General features: G+C 39.1%; 1 protein-coding gene across 5 annotated transcripts in view; it reads left to right on the top strand.

The window, feature by feature from the left end:
- ZRANB3 (zinc finger RANBP2-type containing 3) overlaps nucleotides 1-14,576 on the top strand; it is a 277,334-nt gene extending 262,758 nt beyond the window's left edge. For all 5 annotated transcript variants that reach the window (XM_017536065.1, XM_017536061.1, XM_017536060.2 and 2 more), the window contains 4 exons: nucleotides 1,699-1,809; nucleotides 2,854-3,256; nucleotides 6,853-6,984; nucleotides 9,902-14,576. In XM_017536065.1, the coding sequence (XP_017391554.1) occupies nucleotides 1,699-1,809; nucleotides 2,854-3,256; nucleotides 6,853-6,984; nucleotides 9,902-10,000 (745 nt within the window). In that variant the 3' untranslated portion in view covers nucleotides 10,001-14,576. The remainder of the gene's footprint in view (nucleotides 1-1,698; nucleotides 1,810-2,853; nucleotides 3,257-6,852; nucleotides 6,985-9,901) is intronic.
- The last annotated feature ends 225 nt before the right edge of the window (nucleotides 14,577-14,801 follow it).

Below are 14,801 nucleotides of genomic sequence, written 5' to 3'. Positions count from 1 at the left end.
TTCTTGTTTTTGTTTTTTGTTTTTTGCTTTTTTTTTGAGAGAGTATTTCTCTGTCACTCAGGCTGGAGTGCAGTGGTGCAGTCTCAGCTCACTGCAGCCTACACCTCCCAGGTTCAAGCAATTCTCCTGCCTCAGCCTCTTAAGTAGCTAGGATTATAGGCATACGCTACCACACCCAGCTAATTTTTGTATTTTCAGACATGGTTTCGCCATGTTGCCCAGGTTGGTCTTGAACTCCTGACCTCAGGTGATCCACCTGCCTCGGCCTCCCAAAGTGCTGGGATTATAAGTGTGAGCCACCATGCCAGGCCAAAAATAAACTATTTCTAAAATGAGCCAGACACGGTAGCTCATGTCTGTAATTTCAGCACTTTGGGAGGCTGAGATGGGCCAATCACTTGAAGCCAGTTCAGGACAAGCCTGGCCTACATGGCAAATTCTCATCTCTGCTAAAAATACAATAATTGGCCGCTCATGGTGGTGCGTGCCCATAATCCCATCTACTTGGGAGGCTTAGGCACAAGAATAGCTTGAACCCAGAAGGCGGAGGTTGCAATGAGCCAAGATAGTGCCACTCCACTCCAGCCTGGGTGACAGAGTGAGACCCTGTCTCAAAAAATAAAATAAAACAAAAATATGACAATAGATGTAACTTTTGGGGAGGGTCAAAAGGAAGACAGGAATGAGAGAGAAACTCATCACCATAGACACTCTTTTTTGCCTTTTGAATTTAGAACCATGTGCTTATATCACCTAATAAAAATTAATAAGATAGTTTATTTTAAAAAGGAAACCTGTTTATTATTAAATCTACCCTAATATCATAAATGAAATTTCTAAAATTTTATCTACAATTGCACAATTCCATTGAGATTGAATTTTAATGTTATTGTCAAGCTGCCTAATTAAGAAGCACTGAATAATATTAAGAAATTCATGTTTACTTTTAAAAACCTACAATAGGTGTAAACCACCAGAGAAACTGGGCCAATTAATAAGAAGGAACTAATTGGGTAATTGCATTTCACCAACTTAAATTCCCCCATCACCTTTAATTGGAATAACTTCTCTTTACTTCTAGTCCCTGAGCCATTGTGTGGTATTGTTAGTGTTGGGTAATAAGGTTCTGAATCCCACATCAAGAATGGCTTTATTTCTGTGGAAGAATCCATAAACCCTGTATGGGCTGATAATAAGGGAAACAACCTTGAGATTACAGAAGATGTGATTGAACCTGGTTAACTAAAAAGAGACTCAATTTACCCAAACACTCATATACTATTATAACTGACTAAGGTGATTTGGAGAAGCCTTAAAGAGAAGGTCAAGAGGGAAGTAAAAATGCAGTTAGAAATTTTCTGCACAGTTTGCCAAGCAGTTTCCTCAAGGCTGTCAGTTGTGCGTGTATTTGATTTCTTATTCTCAAACCTGCTCCTTTTTCCCCTAAATGAAAATTGGTCCAAAGGATATTGAGTGACTCTTGAATTTCTTAGAAAAAGAAATTGGAGAAAACTAATTTGGAACAAAGAGATGTATTTCTCACATAATGGACACCAATATAAAGGGTGAAAATTCCATTTTCTAACTTGAGTTTTAGCATAGTGAATAGAATTGTACTTGCTTTTTCTCCTATTGCTTTTTCGAGGAACAACGTAAACATGCAATAGAGGGAATCTATTTAACATATCATTGTTTTAGATACATAACCAAAGAAGATGTTGCTGTAGCTTCAATGGACAAAGTGAGGAATGCTGGAGGCCATGTTCGTCTGATCACAAAGGAGTCCAGGCCATGGGATCCTTACACAAAGTAAGGTTTTTCTACTGTTAGTATACAGTATTGCTAATTCCACTCCTTTACATGTATGTATTGATTTTCATAATAATGTCTCACCATTGTATGACCACTTCAGAAGTTACATAGAACTTTAACAAAATAGTAGCTCTTCAGTTGTCCTAGCAACCTGTTGAGGTACCTGGTGTCCTCATTTTAAACATTAGAGATGAGGAAGGACCCTGAGACCAGGTGGACTAAGTAACCTGCCCCAGGGCTTGGGGGTAGATACCAGGGGACCTGAGGTTAAATCTACGCTCTGTCCCCTAATCTTGAGCTCCATCATTAGAAGCCTTCTTTTAACTTTTCAAACAACCATGGAAAATAGACAAAGCAGCTGTTGTTACTTCCCAAGTAGGACTTTCTAACAAAATTGAGCAGTGTACCTTTTCTTTTATTCTAACAGATTGAGTACATATCCTATGATGTTTTGTTTCTAAATTTAATTTCATCAACTCTACATTTACTTGTAGGAAACATGGTATTGAGCAAGTCTTTTGTTCTAATTCCTATCAGCACTTTCAGCTATTTTACTCTGTCACTTTAGGGCTGTGACTGTTTCCTGTGAGCTAGCAGAGGCTGGAGGAGAGAATTTGTAATGACCTGTCTGAGCTAATGAGGTGTGTGACCCCATATATTTAAGGAGCCAGGTAGCCACTAAGATTTAGCTGGGGTTTTACATTAGCTATCCTTTCCTAGCCTGAAGAAACATTTTCTAACAGCCTCTCCAGATGTTTCATATGTTTTCACATTTTACATGTTTCCAGATTCTTTAACATGAGGGCATCTAAATTCCCAAGAGAGGCATCATATTTGTATTCAAATTAATATTGTATAATACATCGTTCTTCGTTGCTCGGCATGGAATATAGAGTGCTGACTATAGCTATTTCATTTCTATGTTGTGGTCTATATTTACTATTTATTCATATAGAAATTTTGATAACCTTTATATGAAGCAATGATTATTTAGACTAATCGTTCATTAGTTACCTATTCAGTGTTTTTTTTTAATTATAGAAACTTTCTTGAAGATGGAGCCTGTGTCCCATTTCTAAGTCCAGACACAGTCCAGGCTGATCTCACTGGGAAGCCTTCTACATCCAAAGGCTATTTACAAGCTGTGGATAATGAAGGAAATCCACTTTGCCTTCGCTGTCAGCAACCCACTTGCCAAACTAAGCAAGCGTGTAAAGCAAACGCTTGGGATTCACGGTTTTGCTCTCTGAAATGTCAGGAAGAGTTTTGGATTAGATCTAATAACAGTTACCTGCGAGCCAAAGTATTTGAAACTGAACATGGTGTGTGTCAGCTCTGTAATGTGAATGCACAAGAACTCTTTTTACGTCTGAGGGATGCCCCTAAAAGTCAGAGGAAGAATCTTTTGGATGCTACTTGGACTTCAAAGCTCCCATTAGAGCAGGTAAATTATAATCATCTGATAGATAGAAGGCAGCATTGTACTAAGTATAATGAATATTGACTCTTTAACTTTACTTTTTAAATTTTAACATGGGAATATTCATATATATAAAAGGAGAGAATATAATGGACCCGTATGTTCATCAGCCAGCTTTAATAGTTTCCAGCATTTTGCCATTCATTTTCATCTGTCCTTTGACTCACTTGTTTTTTTCTCCTAGAATATTTTATTTCATTTTATTTTATTTGGAGACAGAGTTTCACCCTTGTCCACCAAGGCTGGAGTGCAGTGGCGCGATCTTGACTCACTGAAACCTCTGCCACCTGGGTTCAAGCGATTCTTGTGCCTCAGCCTCCTGAGTAGCTGGGATCACAGGCATGTGCCACCATGCCTGGCTAATGTTTGTATTTTTAGTAGACGGGACTTTGCCATGTTGGCCAGTCTAATCTTAAATCCCTGACCTCAGGTGATACCCCCGCCTCATCCTCCCAAAGTGCTGGGATTACAGGCATGAGCTACCATGCCTGGCCATCTCCTAGAATATTTTTAAGAAAATTCCAGATATTTCCTTTCACTCTTGAGTATTTTCTTTCTGTATCTCTCACAGGTAAAGACCTCCTTCCTTCTATCCTTTCTTCCCTCTCCCACCCTTGTTCCCCCTCCCTCTTCCCTTTCTCCCTGTTTCTCTTCCTTCATTCCTTTCCTCCTTCCCTCTTTCCCTTTCCTCATTTCTTTTCCTCTCATTCTTTTAAATATAATCCTAGTATGAGTTATCATACCCAGCACAATTACAATTCCTTAATTATATTAAGTCTGTGTTTGGCTTCCCAGATTGTCTCAAAAATGTCTTGCTGGGCTCAGTGGCTCCTGCCTGTAATCCCAGCACTTTGGGAGGCCGAGGCAGGTGGATCACCTGAGGTCAGGAGTTCTAGACAAGCCTGCCCAACATGGCAAAACCCCATCTCTACTAAAAATATAAAAAATTAGCCAGGCATGGTGGCAGACACCTGTAGTCCCAGCTACTTGGGGGCTGAGGCGGAAGAATCACTTGAACCTGGGAGACTAAGGTTGCAGTGAGCCAAGATCACACCACTGCACTCCAGCCTGGGTGACAGAGCGAGACTCTGTCTCAAAAAAAATTTTTTTTTAAAAAGTCTTTTATAGTAACTTTGTTCAAATTAGGATCAAATTGTCACCCAGATAGTACATTTGATAATAATGCCTCTTATGCTTCATTTAATCTATAATAGCACCCCATTCCTTTTTTATACCAGCAATGGTTGAATATACTGGATCATTTGCCATTCTGGATTTATCTCCCTGTATCTGCAAGGTATTGTTTGACATGTTCTTCTATTCCGCCAATTTTCTGAATAACAATTTTAAGATCTAGAGGCTTAATTTCATTCTCACTCAGTTATTTTGGGACAAGATCTTAACAGGTGTTACAGTGTATTAAGAGGCACTTATGGTCTGTTGATTCCACTTTCTATAATGTTAATATTGAATGGCAGGGAGCAAACAGGTAACCCCAGAAATATAGTCCATCACAATCAGAAGGCTGTGTATGTGTATATACACTCACACACATATATGTGTTCATTGCATTGTAAAATGTAATACACCAGTTTATGACAAAATATAATTTATAGCACACTGTCCTCAATATTCACTTTCATTTCCAAAATTCATTTGGATTTCTAATTTTGATATCTGAACAATTCTAAATTTCAAATTAGGCCAGGCTTTGGCTCACACCTGTAATCTCAGTATTTTGAGAGGCCAAGGTGGGAGGATTGCTTGAGCCAAAAGTTACCAGCCTGAACAACATAGTGGAACCCCGTCGCTACAAAAAAAAAAAAAAAAAATCAGAAAAATTAGCCTGGTGTGGTAGCATGCGCCTGTTGTAGTCCCAGCTACTTAGATGGCTGAGATTGGAGGATTGCTTGAGCCCAGAAGGTCGAGGCTGCAGTAAGCTGCAATGGTGCCAGTGCACTCCAGCCTGGGCAACAGAGTGAGAACCTACTTCTAAGTAAAATGTGTTATTGTAGTTGCTTAATTTTTAAAAATCACCTCTCACTCTCTGCCCACTAAAATATTGAATGAATTCCTGCCAGCTAGATAACTATATATTTTTATTTACCTAGGATAGTGTTGCTGAAATATGAAGGAATTAATTCATCAGCATTTCTGCAAAGATGAATTAGCATGTCTTTGAGAGCTAGGGAAATACACTATTTCTCTAATGATATCCAGAGTTCCTGAAAGATCTTTTGGTCTAATTGATGAGGGACATATTGTACACATCCCAGGGATATCAGTCAGACTCCGGTTACTGCTGCCTCAGTGTGACGGCTTCCAGAAGACATACAACAAAATGACTCAAGGTTATTGAAAGCAACCTGTCCAGGAATGCAGAAGTAATATAACAGATAGCCAAAACAAAAGTGATCTGAGAATAAGCAGCACAATAGGCTCAGATTAGGTAGGACTAGTCAGAGAGAGAGTGATTTTATTTTGTTTATTTATTTATTGAGATTGGGTCTGGGGTCTCACTGTGTTGCCCAGGATGATCTTGAAGTCTTGGGCTCAAGTGATCCTCCTGCCTCAGCCTACCAAACATCTGGGATTACAGGCATGCACTACCACATCAAGTGATTCTTTCAAGAGGTGGGCAAATTTAGGATATTAAAGAGTGGCCCCAAGTGATTTGCCTTACAGTTTCTTGGAAAAACTAAAGAAGCATCTTCTGGATCATTGAGTTTGTCAGAGTGGGGATTGCTCAGAGAGAAGGAATTGGTTTAAAAAGGCAAAACCAAAATGGATTTTTTTTTTCCCTAAGACTATGCCATTTGCTTGATTCACGGGACTGTCATTTGTTGGTGCTTCTAACAATGCCAACCTCAAAAACAAAAATCAATACATTTCTTCTAACAGAAGTTGGGAAGTTCAACACAGAAGAGAAGATAAGGCAGGCAGTAGTAAAGGTCAGCTAAAGTGTGTATATGTGGACTGGCCTAAATAAAGGTTACTTTAAATGGTCATCTTTATTCCAAATGTGCAAGTTACAGAGATTTGTTCTAGAAATTTCATTCCAGTCCACATAACTTGGAAAGTTTTCTGGTGAATAGTATAAAAGTTCTAGCTAATAGCCATTGATATTAAACTGCCACTGTATAGTGACAAAAGCATTTAGGTCAACAATTAAAAATTGTTTGACTCAGTAGTATTGAGAAGTTTTAAATTTATAATCTATTCTTACTCTTTTCTTAGATTTGGTTTAGTGAATATATAAACTAAAGGTGCAGAAAAACCAGTTTTTCCCAATCTGCCATGAGTCCTGGTATTTTATGTTTCCTTGTAATTTTTTCAAAATGAGTTAGATAAGGGAGAAAAAAAGCTTTCAGAAACACATTTTATTGTTTTCAAACTGCTAACCAGAGGGTTTTTTCTACTCACAATAAAAGCTATAAAAAGCTATCCTGATGTATTTTTCCCCATGCTTTTGCTGTATAAACATGGTTGCACAGTGCAAAACCAACACACAGTTCTTGCAATATATGTTGAAAATTGCTGCACTTGTATTCTTATTACAGCTAAATGAAATGATAAGAAACCCAGGGGAAGGACATTTCTGGCAGGTGGATCACATCAAGCCAGTGTACAGGGGAGGAGGACAGTGTTCCCTGGACAACCTGCAGACTCTCTGCACAGTCTGTCATAAAGAGGTCAGTGAAGCTGTAATATAGTTTTGACTCCATCCTGAGAAGTCAAATGGAAAATTGTGCATACAGGTGTGGAAGATTATGTGGATGAATTTATCCCTGGTCTGAGATTCAAAATGCATTTTATCCCTTTCATCATCTAACACTTGCTTTTCTTCTCAAGGCCTGTGTCACAGATGCAAGAGAAGCTGCTTCCCTTTTAATTCATTCTAGTAACAAGACATTAGCACCACTACCAAAAAATAAATGAATACAGTTTATATATTGTCTTGACAAGACCCTGATCCTCAAACTGGAAGTTTGGTGAATTGGGGCAGTCATACATGTTTGCATATAACTAAGGATATCCTGAAATATCTGAAAACATTAATAAATTATCTCTAGGACCAACTCAATTCAACATGCGGGGGTTTCATTGCTGGCCAAAGTATGAAACCAATTAACTCTGGCATACCATTGGGTAGTTAGTTACCTGTTGCTTAGAATGAGAGGAAAAAACACATAGTATTGCTTATCTACCAGGATGAATTTTTTATAGGCAGTCCAGTAAAAGGTAATAAGATTCACCTGTTGAGATCATCTTAGAAAGAGGCATACATGGCTGGGCGAGGTTGCTCACGCCTATAATCCCAGCACTTTGAGAGGCCGAGGCGGATGGATCACAAGGTCAGGAGTTCAAGACCAGCCTGGCCAAGATGGTGAAACCTCATGTCTACTAAAAATACAAAAATTAGCTGGGCATGGTGGTAAGCAACTAACCCCAGCTACTTGGGAGACTGAGGCAGAGAATTGCTTGAACCCAGGAGGCAGAAGTTGTAGTAAGCCGAGATCACACCCCTGCATTCCAGCCTGGGTAACAGAGCAAGGCTCCATCTCAAAAAAAAAAAAAAAAAAAAAAAAGAGGCACATATTCAATATGTGACTTCGTGTTCACCTTTTTTTCACTTATAGCAAGATCTAAGCATTTCTCATGTTTTCCAACCTTTCATAATTTATATCTAAAATGACTGCATAATACAATATTCTATTGAGTAGATCTCTACTGTAGTTTACTTAACCATTCCCATACTGATTAATATTTATTTAAACTTTTTTTTGCTTTTCTGCATCATGCCACCAAGTGCATTTTTTGTAAACAAGACTGTTTCCTGCTTTTTGAGGTCATTCCATAAGGTAGATTCTCATATGTAAAAATCACTGAGTCAAAAGTGTTTGGATATTTTTGACAATGTAGGAATTTATCACCAAACTGTTTTCCAAAGAATTTTATTCATTTATGGCCCCAGAAGCCCATTTAACTGCCACTGAGTACAGTCAGTGAGTGGGTGCCATGTGGTGCAAGGAGAATGGCCTGCAATTGTTTTGGTTGCCAAAGACTGATGTTTTTAAAAGATGCTAATCAATTATGTTTAAACTTTGAGAACTATTTCAGATCCTTTGCCAATGTTTATAATGTATGAACTCTTTACTACTACTCTTTTTTTTTTTTTTTTTTTTTTTTGAGACGGAGTCTTACTCTGTTGCCCAGGCTCAAGTGCAGTGGTGTGATCTCGGCTTACTGCAACCTTCAGCTCCTGAGTTCAAGTAATTCTGCTTCAGCCTCCCAAGTAGCTGGGACTACAGGCATATGCCGCCACACTTGGCTAATTGTTTGTATTTTTAGTAGAGATGGAGTTTCGCCATGTTGCCCAGACTGGTCAAGAACTCCTGAGTTCAGGTAGTCCGCCCTCCTCAGCCTCCCAAAGTGCTAGGATTACAGGCATGAACTACTGTGCCTAGCCTACTACTCTTTTAATCTGCTATATTCCACAGTTTTTTCACAAACATTTTTATATAAAAACATTTTACCCCCAAAACCTAAAATGCAATTTTAAAAAAACACATATTTTACATAAATGGGATCATGTCATGTAGGCAGGCTTTTTGGTTTTTGTAATTTGTTTTAGTTGTAAGCGTCTCTTCTTTTTTTTTTTGATATGGAGTCTCACTCTGTCACCCAGGCTGGAGTTCAGTGGTGCGATCTTGACTCACTACAACCTCCACCTCATGGGTTCAAGCTGATTCTCCTGCCTCAGTCTCCTGAGTAGCTGGGATTACAGGCATGTGCCATCACACCTGGCTGATTTTTGTATTTTTAGTAGAGACGAAGTTTCACCATGTTGGCCAGGCTGGTCTTGAACTCCTGACCTTAGGTGATTCACCCACCTTAGCCTCCCAAAGTGCTGGGATTACAGGCATTAGCCACTGCACCCGGACGTAAGCTTCACTTCTGTCCTTCACTCTTTGCACCTGGATCACCTCACATGGACTTCAGATGGAAAAAAAAGTCATCTGATTTCTCAGCTAAGCAAGTTATTTGCAAATTCAAGACCTATAAGAGAATTAAGAAATAGCCAAAGAAAATGCAGCCTTTTCTGTAATTATTTTTTAAAATTGTCATGAAAAATGTTATTTGTGGCATTAGTGGAAGAATCCAGTTTTGGTCTATGTCATTTTATTTTCCACACCAGCTCGTCTGTTGAGTTGGAAATGGCCTCTGGGATCAGAGAATAGGAAGTGGGTAGATCTTCTACTCTGGATAATCCCAAGATGCCTTAAGAACTCCCATTTGGATGGGAGAATCAGGGCCTCCCCAGTATCCAAATGAGAAATTCGTGCTGTTGCTGGGTAGCAAGACATCTCTCAAGTTGTATGTTTTTTCCTGCCACTTTGGTCTTATGAACTGAGGTTCTAACCTAGGAGTTGCCAGAGTTGCAGAGTATCTGCCTTGTGGTTTGGTAACTCTTTAATAGCCAAGCATTGGAAAATGTGTGTAGTGGACAGTGTAGAATTTCCAGACTATCAGTACAAAGAATTTTTGAGCTTCGGTAGCCGGTGCTTTTTTCCTAACATATGCACACGCATATTTTTTAACTTTTAGAGAACTGCCAGACAAGCTAAGGAAAGAAGCCAGGTGAGAAGACAATCTCTAGCATCAAAGCATGGATCAGACATCACACGATTTTTGGTAAAGAAGTAAAGTAGAAGAATATATGAATGAATAACATATGGTTTACATGTGGAATAATTTAATACAAAATTTTTCCATGTTTAATATATTGAGAGTAAAAATTTTCAGAACAAAAATCAAGAATTCAAATTCTGTTGTACTAATTACTTTTTGTGTTAAATACATTTTGAAAATATTTAACAGAAACTAAGATATGATACTAAATATTTCTGTGGTCTTTTTTATTGGATGCAGACTAGCAATTATGTTTCAGCAATGTTTTAAGTTCTTTATCCCTAATATGCCTAATCACTATATTATGCATAGACTATGTTTAAAAAATGTACTCTCAATTACCTGAAAAATGCTTCTGGATTAGTATTGGTTTTGGATTGTCATAGATATGAATGGAACACTGCAAAACTTTATGGGAAATTTCAGAGGCAAATCATTATTCAGGAGTTCTGGGCCAAGCATGACCAGCCTGCTTAGGATTCAAGAGAGATTGTCCGCTAAATACCTCCAGAATGACCTTGGGGTACACATTTTGGGTGTTTCCTTTCTTGCTTTATTTCTTAGCCAGTCATCTTTATCAAAAATATCCTTTTCAAAATGAAGTACCTAACACTAATGGTGTTTGTGGACAATTCGGAGGCTGTATGTAAAGTAATTTTTAAAACTATTAAATAACTGAAACCATAAAATGTAAAATGCCACTTAAGCTTGATTTTTTTTTTTTAAGTATATGTGCTGCCAAAGCGAACACAGGCCTGATTTTTTAGATCTTTTTTTAAAAATGAATAAAACTAGCCTTATAGTCAAAATATTCTTTATCTTCTGATTCTCATATTCTCCTTTTAAAATCCTGTGTTATTAAAGGTATATTTCTGGTACTTCTTTTAAAAAGAGTAATGACAATAAAACACTTTATAGTAAGGCATAACCAGATGGTTATATGCATTTAAAAGTACAATGATAATATTAAAATGTAATTGACATAAAATAAGAGTGATCATAAAGCAAACCCAGGGCCTAATCCTGCAATATGTCAGAATCATGAAAGCAAAGAGTCAGAACTATACAAAATACAGGTCCAAGGAAGAATTGCATTCCCAAAAGGGACCTGTTTGTAAATACTATTAGGATGTATACCTCTTTGGTTTGAGCATTTTCCTGCTTTAATTAATAGCAAGTGTTTTACAACACAAAAGACTTGTTTTTAGAAAGATTATATAATCATGAATTTTCCTTCCAGAGTTGTTCCTTGGTTTCTATTTCATTGTATGAGATCAAATCATGTTGCTTATTATATAAATGAAGTTGGGCTTTCTTTGGCCTCCTTTCTGCTTAGTTGGTCAGGCTCTTTGCAGTTTTCTGCCTCATTTCCAAGGTAACCTAGGATTTGTCATGGTTGAGAGCCAAGAAGCAGGCACGCTGCCTTTCCTCCAGCATGGAGTGTTTGCAAGTGTGGTCTAAGTAGGTCAGATTTGAGGGGAACTTGCTCTTCAGATCACACTAAGGTGATAATTCTAAGGAGAAAGTTCTCCTCAGAGGTAAGAACTGTGTGATGGTTTGAGGTGAAACAATCCATTAAGATAGATAGGCTCAGTCTACACAAAGTTTCCGAATTCTGACTATTTAAAAATGCCGTAAGGAGCAGTGACCATTTGCTGTACAGGATGCTGACTGGCTCATCCCCATCCCTTCCTGACGTGTCTCAGAGCTTTGTGTCCTGCCTTCCCCCTAATTTGGTCTCCATTATTTGTGGGGCACATTGAGATGAAGATTCTGGGACTGAAAATAAAGATAGAGATTGATCTAATCACCAAGACCAAAAGGGCATCTTGAGGAGACTGTTCTTTCATCCTCACAATCTGAAACAGAAGCTGCCCCCTATGTATTGCAAATAGGAGGTTATGACGGAGGGACACAGAAAGTGTCAGAGCAAGCAGCAGATCCTGAGTGCAGAAAGATGTGCAGATGGCCACCAGGAAGAACTTAGCTGCTGCCATGCAGGAGATGGAGATAAAGTGAAAGACACAGGTGGGTCGAGTGAGTGTAAAAGGATAGGCTCAGCTCTGAAAAGACTCAGAGAAGTTGCAAGATACAGTGTAGGCTAAGAAAACAGCAACAAAAAAAGGCTCTATCCAGGTGTGATGGCACTTGCCTGTAGCCTAGCTACTCAGGAGGCTGAGGTAGGAGGGTCACTTCAGCCCAGGGGTTCATGACCAGCCTAGGTAACACAGCAAGGCCCCATCTCAAAAAAGAAAAATAGCTCTGGATCCAAGTAACAGAACTAGGAAGTGGGAGGTGGGGAATGAACCAGCTTACGATACAGAACCGTATGAAAATATATGCCTGTGGGTAGGGTTTGGGTGGGGAGGACTTGTGGAGCATGGTGGGCCTTACACACCCAAACCTCGCATGGCCAGCATCAGGCTAGCCTGCCTTCCTGTTCCGGTCACTGAGTGACAATGATCCCATACACATTCTGATGATTAATAAAGTTGCTTTTAGTAGCCCCAGAGCCAGGAAGAAGAATTCATATGGAATTTTTAAAGAAGCCTACTGTCAGTGTTCACTGCAGCCTAACATACATTTCTTGGGGAGATTTTCTTGGAACAAGTGAATACCCTCTATATTTTCTTAACTGTATAGGAAAGGACTTTCTGCCCATACATCTTGCTAATAAATCAAATCTCTTCTTTAGATTCTTGAGTGAAACATTTAAAATGTAGTTTCTTTAGAAAAATAAGTATGAGACATTTTAAATTATGTCAAAAAAGTCAATACTCGAGCTCTTTACAGTAAATAGATGGGTTGTGTTTACTTATAGGATACAGAATTATGAATTTCAAACATCAAAAATAAATTGTGGGAATAATATCTCATTTTCTGTTACATATTACTAGCCTGTCTCTCATTCCACCATTTATTCTTTTGAACTGGAAAACTGTGGGCTCCTAGTCACTGCACTAATCTATCCGAATATCCAACTACCAGAAAATGTTTTATCCCATCTCAAGTTTGTCAACTGCTTTATATTGTTAAGGGTGGTTTTGCCACCCTGGTTGTGTTCATATTTACCATTGAGAAATGTCACTGTTACTAAGAAACATTCTGTGTTCCAACTACCTGCCTCTCTTCCTTAGTAGTTTCTCCTTAAATCATTGACTGGATCTTCCTAGCAGTAGCTTCTAGCTATTTTCTGGAAACTGGTCTCTGGTTTGCCTTAAAAATATTGTTAATTATTCCACATTTGCTAAAGTGTTTGTATTTCACAGTCTCTCTGCTCTTACACACCTGCCTTCCTGCAACCAGATGTCATCATTAGATTGGAGAACCTCCAAACACCTATAACTGTATAAAGCTCAAGTCTGTTTAAGAAAGAGCCCAACGTCATTTCAACTTAGCCTCCAAAATGAGCTAAAGAAAGCACTCTTGTGCAACCTGAACCTAGCAAGTGCTTGGCATGCGACGTTTACACACACGTGCCACAGACACAGCCCAATCTTCTTAGTGTAACTCCAGATTGCTATGCTTCAGCTTAGAGCCTTTGCAATCCTGCAAAAATGTTTTACCTGCCTTCTGCATAATACATTCTTACAGAACTATGACTTAATTTATGTCTTGGCCTTCATCAAATGGATATTTTTTGAAGCCATACACGAAATACTGCTATGCCATTTTTGTTCATTTTGCTGTTTTGAAAACTGCTCTTAGGAGGTTTAAGAAGGATAATTGCTAATGCCTCTCTCTCCACATCAAACTGGGAACCAGTTGAGAAATGAAACACAGAAACCAAACAGATGAAATTGACAATGTGAATTTTGAGGTTCATAAAAGAGAATTAGAAGTCATGCATGGATCTGCAGCACCAGTCAAGCTCTCTAATACTTACGGCCTCTGTGTTCAACTGGAGCCCTGGGTGACTCCCCTGCAGGAAAGTAAGAGTGAATCTATACTGCAGGGCAAGCAAACTTACCCTAAAACCCAGGCCAGCATCTACTTGACTTCATCTTGGGGACAGTGAGAAAAGGATCTCCAGGCCAAACTTGACAGCATCTGTCCTCAGCACATAAAAGCAGTCTGTCCTATAGACAGGCTGATCAGAGAGAAAGGGGATAGGCATTTTCAACCTCCATGGCTTCTCCTAAATTTGCCAACGGGGTAAGTCACTCTGCTTCCTTTAGAGAGGAGGGAGTCAGAGGGTAGAGATAGGCCAAAAATTTCTTCTTTTAGCAAAACTTGAGGGTGAGGAAGAGGTATTTCATGTTGCATCACTGTATGCCATCTTGTGCATGATGACAAAGTCTGTTCCTACCCTATTCCTTGACCTTGGACATGTGTCCATTAGTTCTTAAACTCTCCATGGGCATTAGAAACCATCTGCCACCCTGACATCAATGTCAGCCCTTTCTCCAGCCTAATGTGTATCTCTGTGGCCCATTTGGTTCCTTGTGCCTGCTGCAGCTTGTAAGTAAGAATGACTCCTCCTTAGTGTGCCGTATGCCAGTGTGGTTTCATATTAGCATATTAGTAGTTAAGTAGAGGTCAGGCACCTGATTTTGTTCAAATAAGTCCTGCCAAGGGTGTTTTTGCTTTTTTTTTTTTTTTTTTTGAGGCGGATTTTCGCTCTCATTACCCAGGCTGGAGTGCAGTGGTGCGATCTCGGCTCACCGCAACCTCCGCCTCCCGGGTTCAGGCAATTCTCTTGCCCCAGCCTCCTGAGTCACTGGGATTACAGGCATGTGCCACCATGCCCAGCTAATTTTTTTTTTTTTGTATTTTTAGTAGAGACGGGGTTTCACCATGTTGACCAGGATGGTCT

This window comes from Cebus imitator, unplaced genomic scaffold (assembly GCF_001604975.1).
Source record: "Cebus imitator isolate Cc_AM_T3 unplaced genomic scaffold, Cebus_imitator-1.0 Scaffold95, whole genome shotgun sequence".
NCBI lineage: Eukaryota > Metazoa > Chordata > Mammalia > Primates > Cebidae > Cebus > Cebus imitator.
This window is presented reverse-complemented; position numbering and strand designations above follow the sequence as displayed.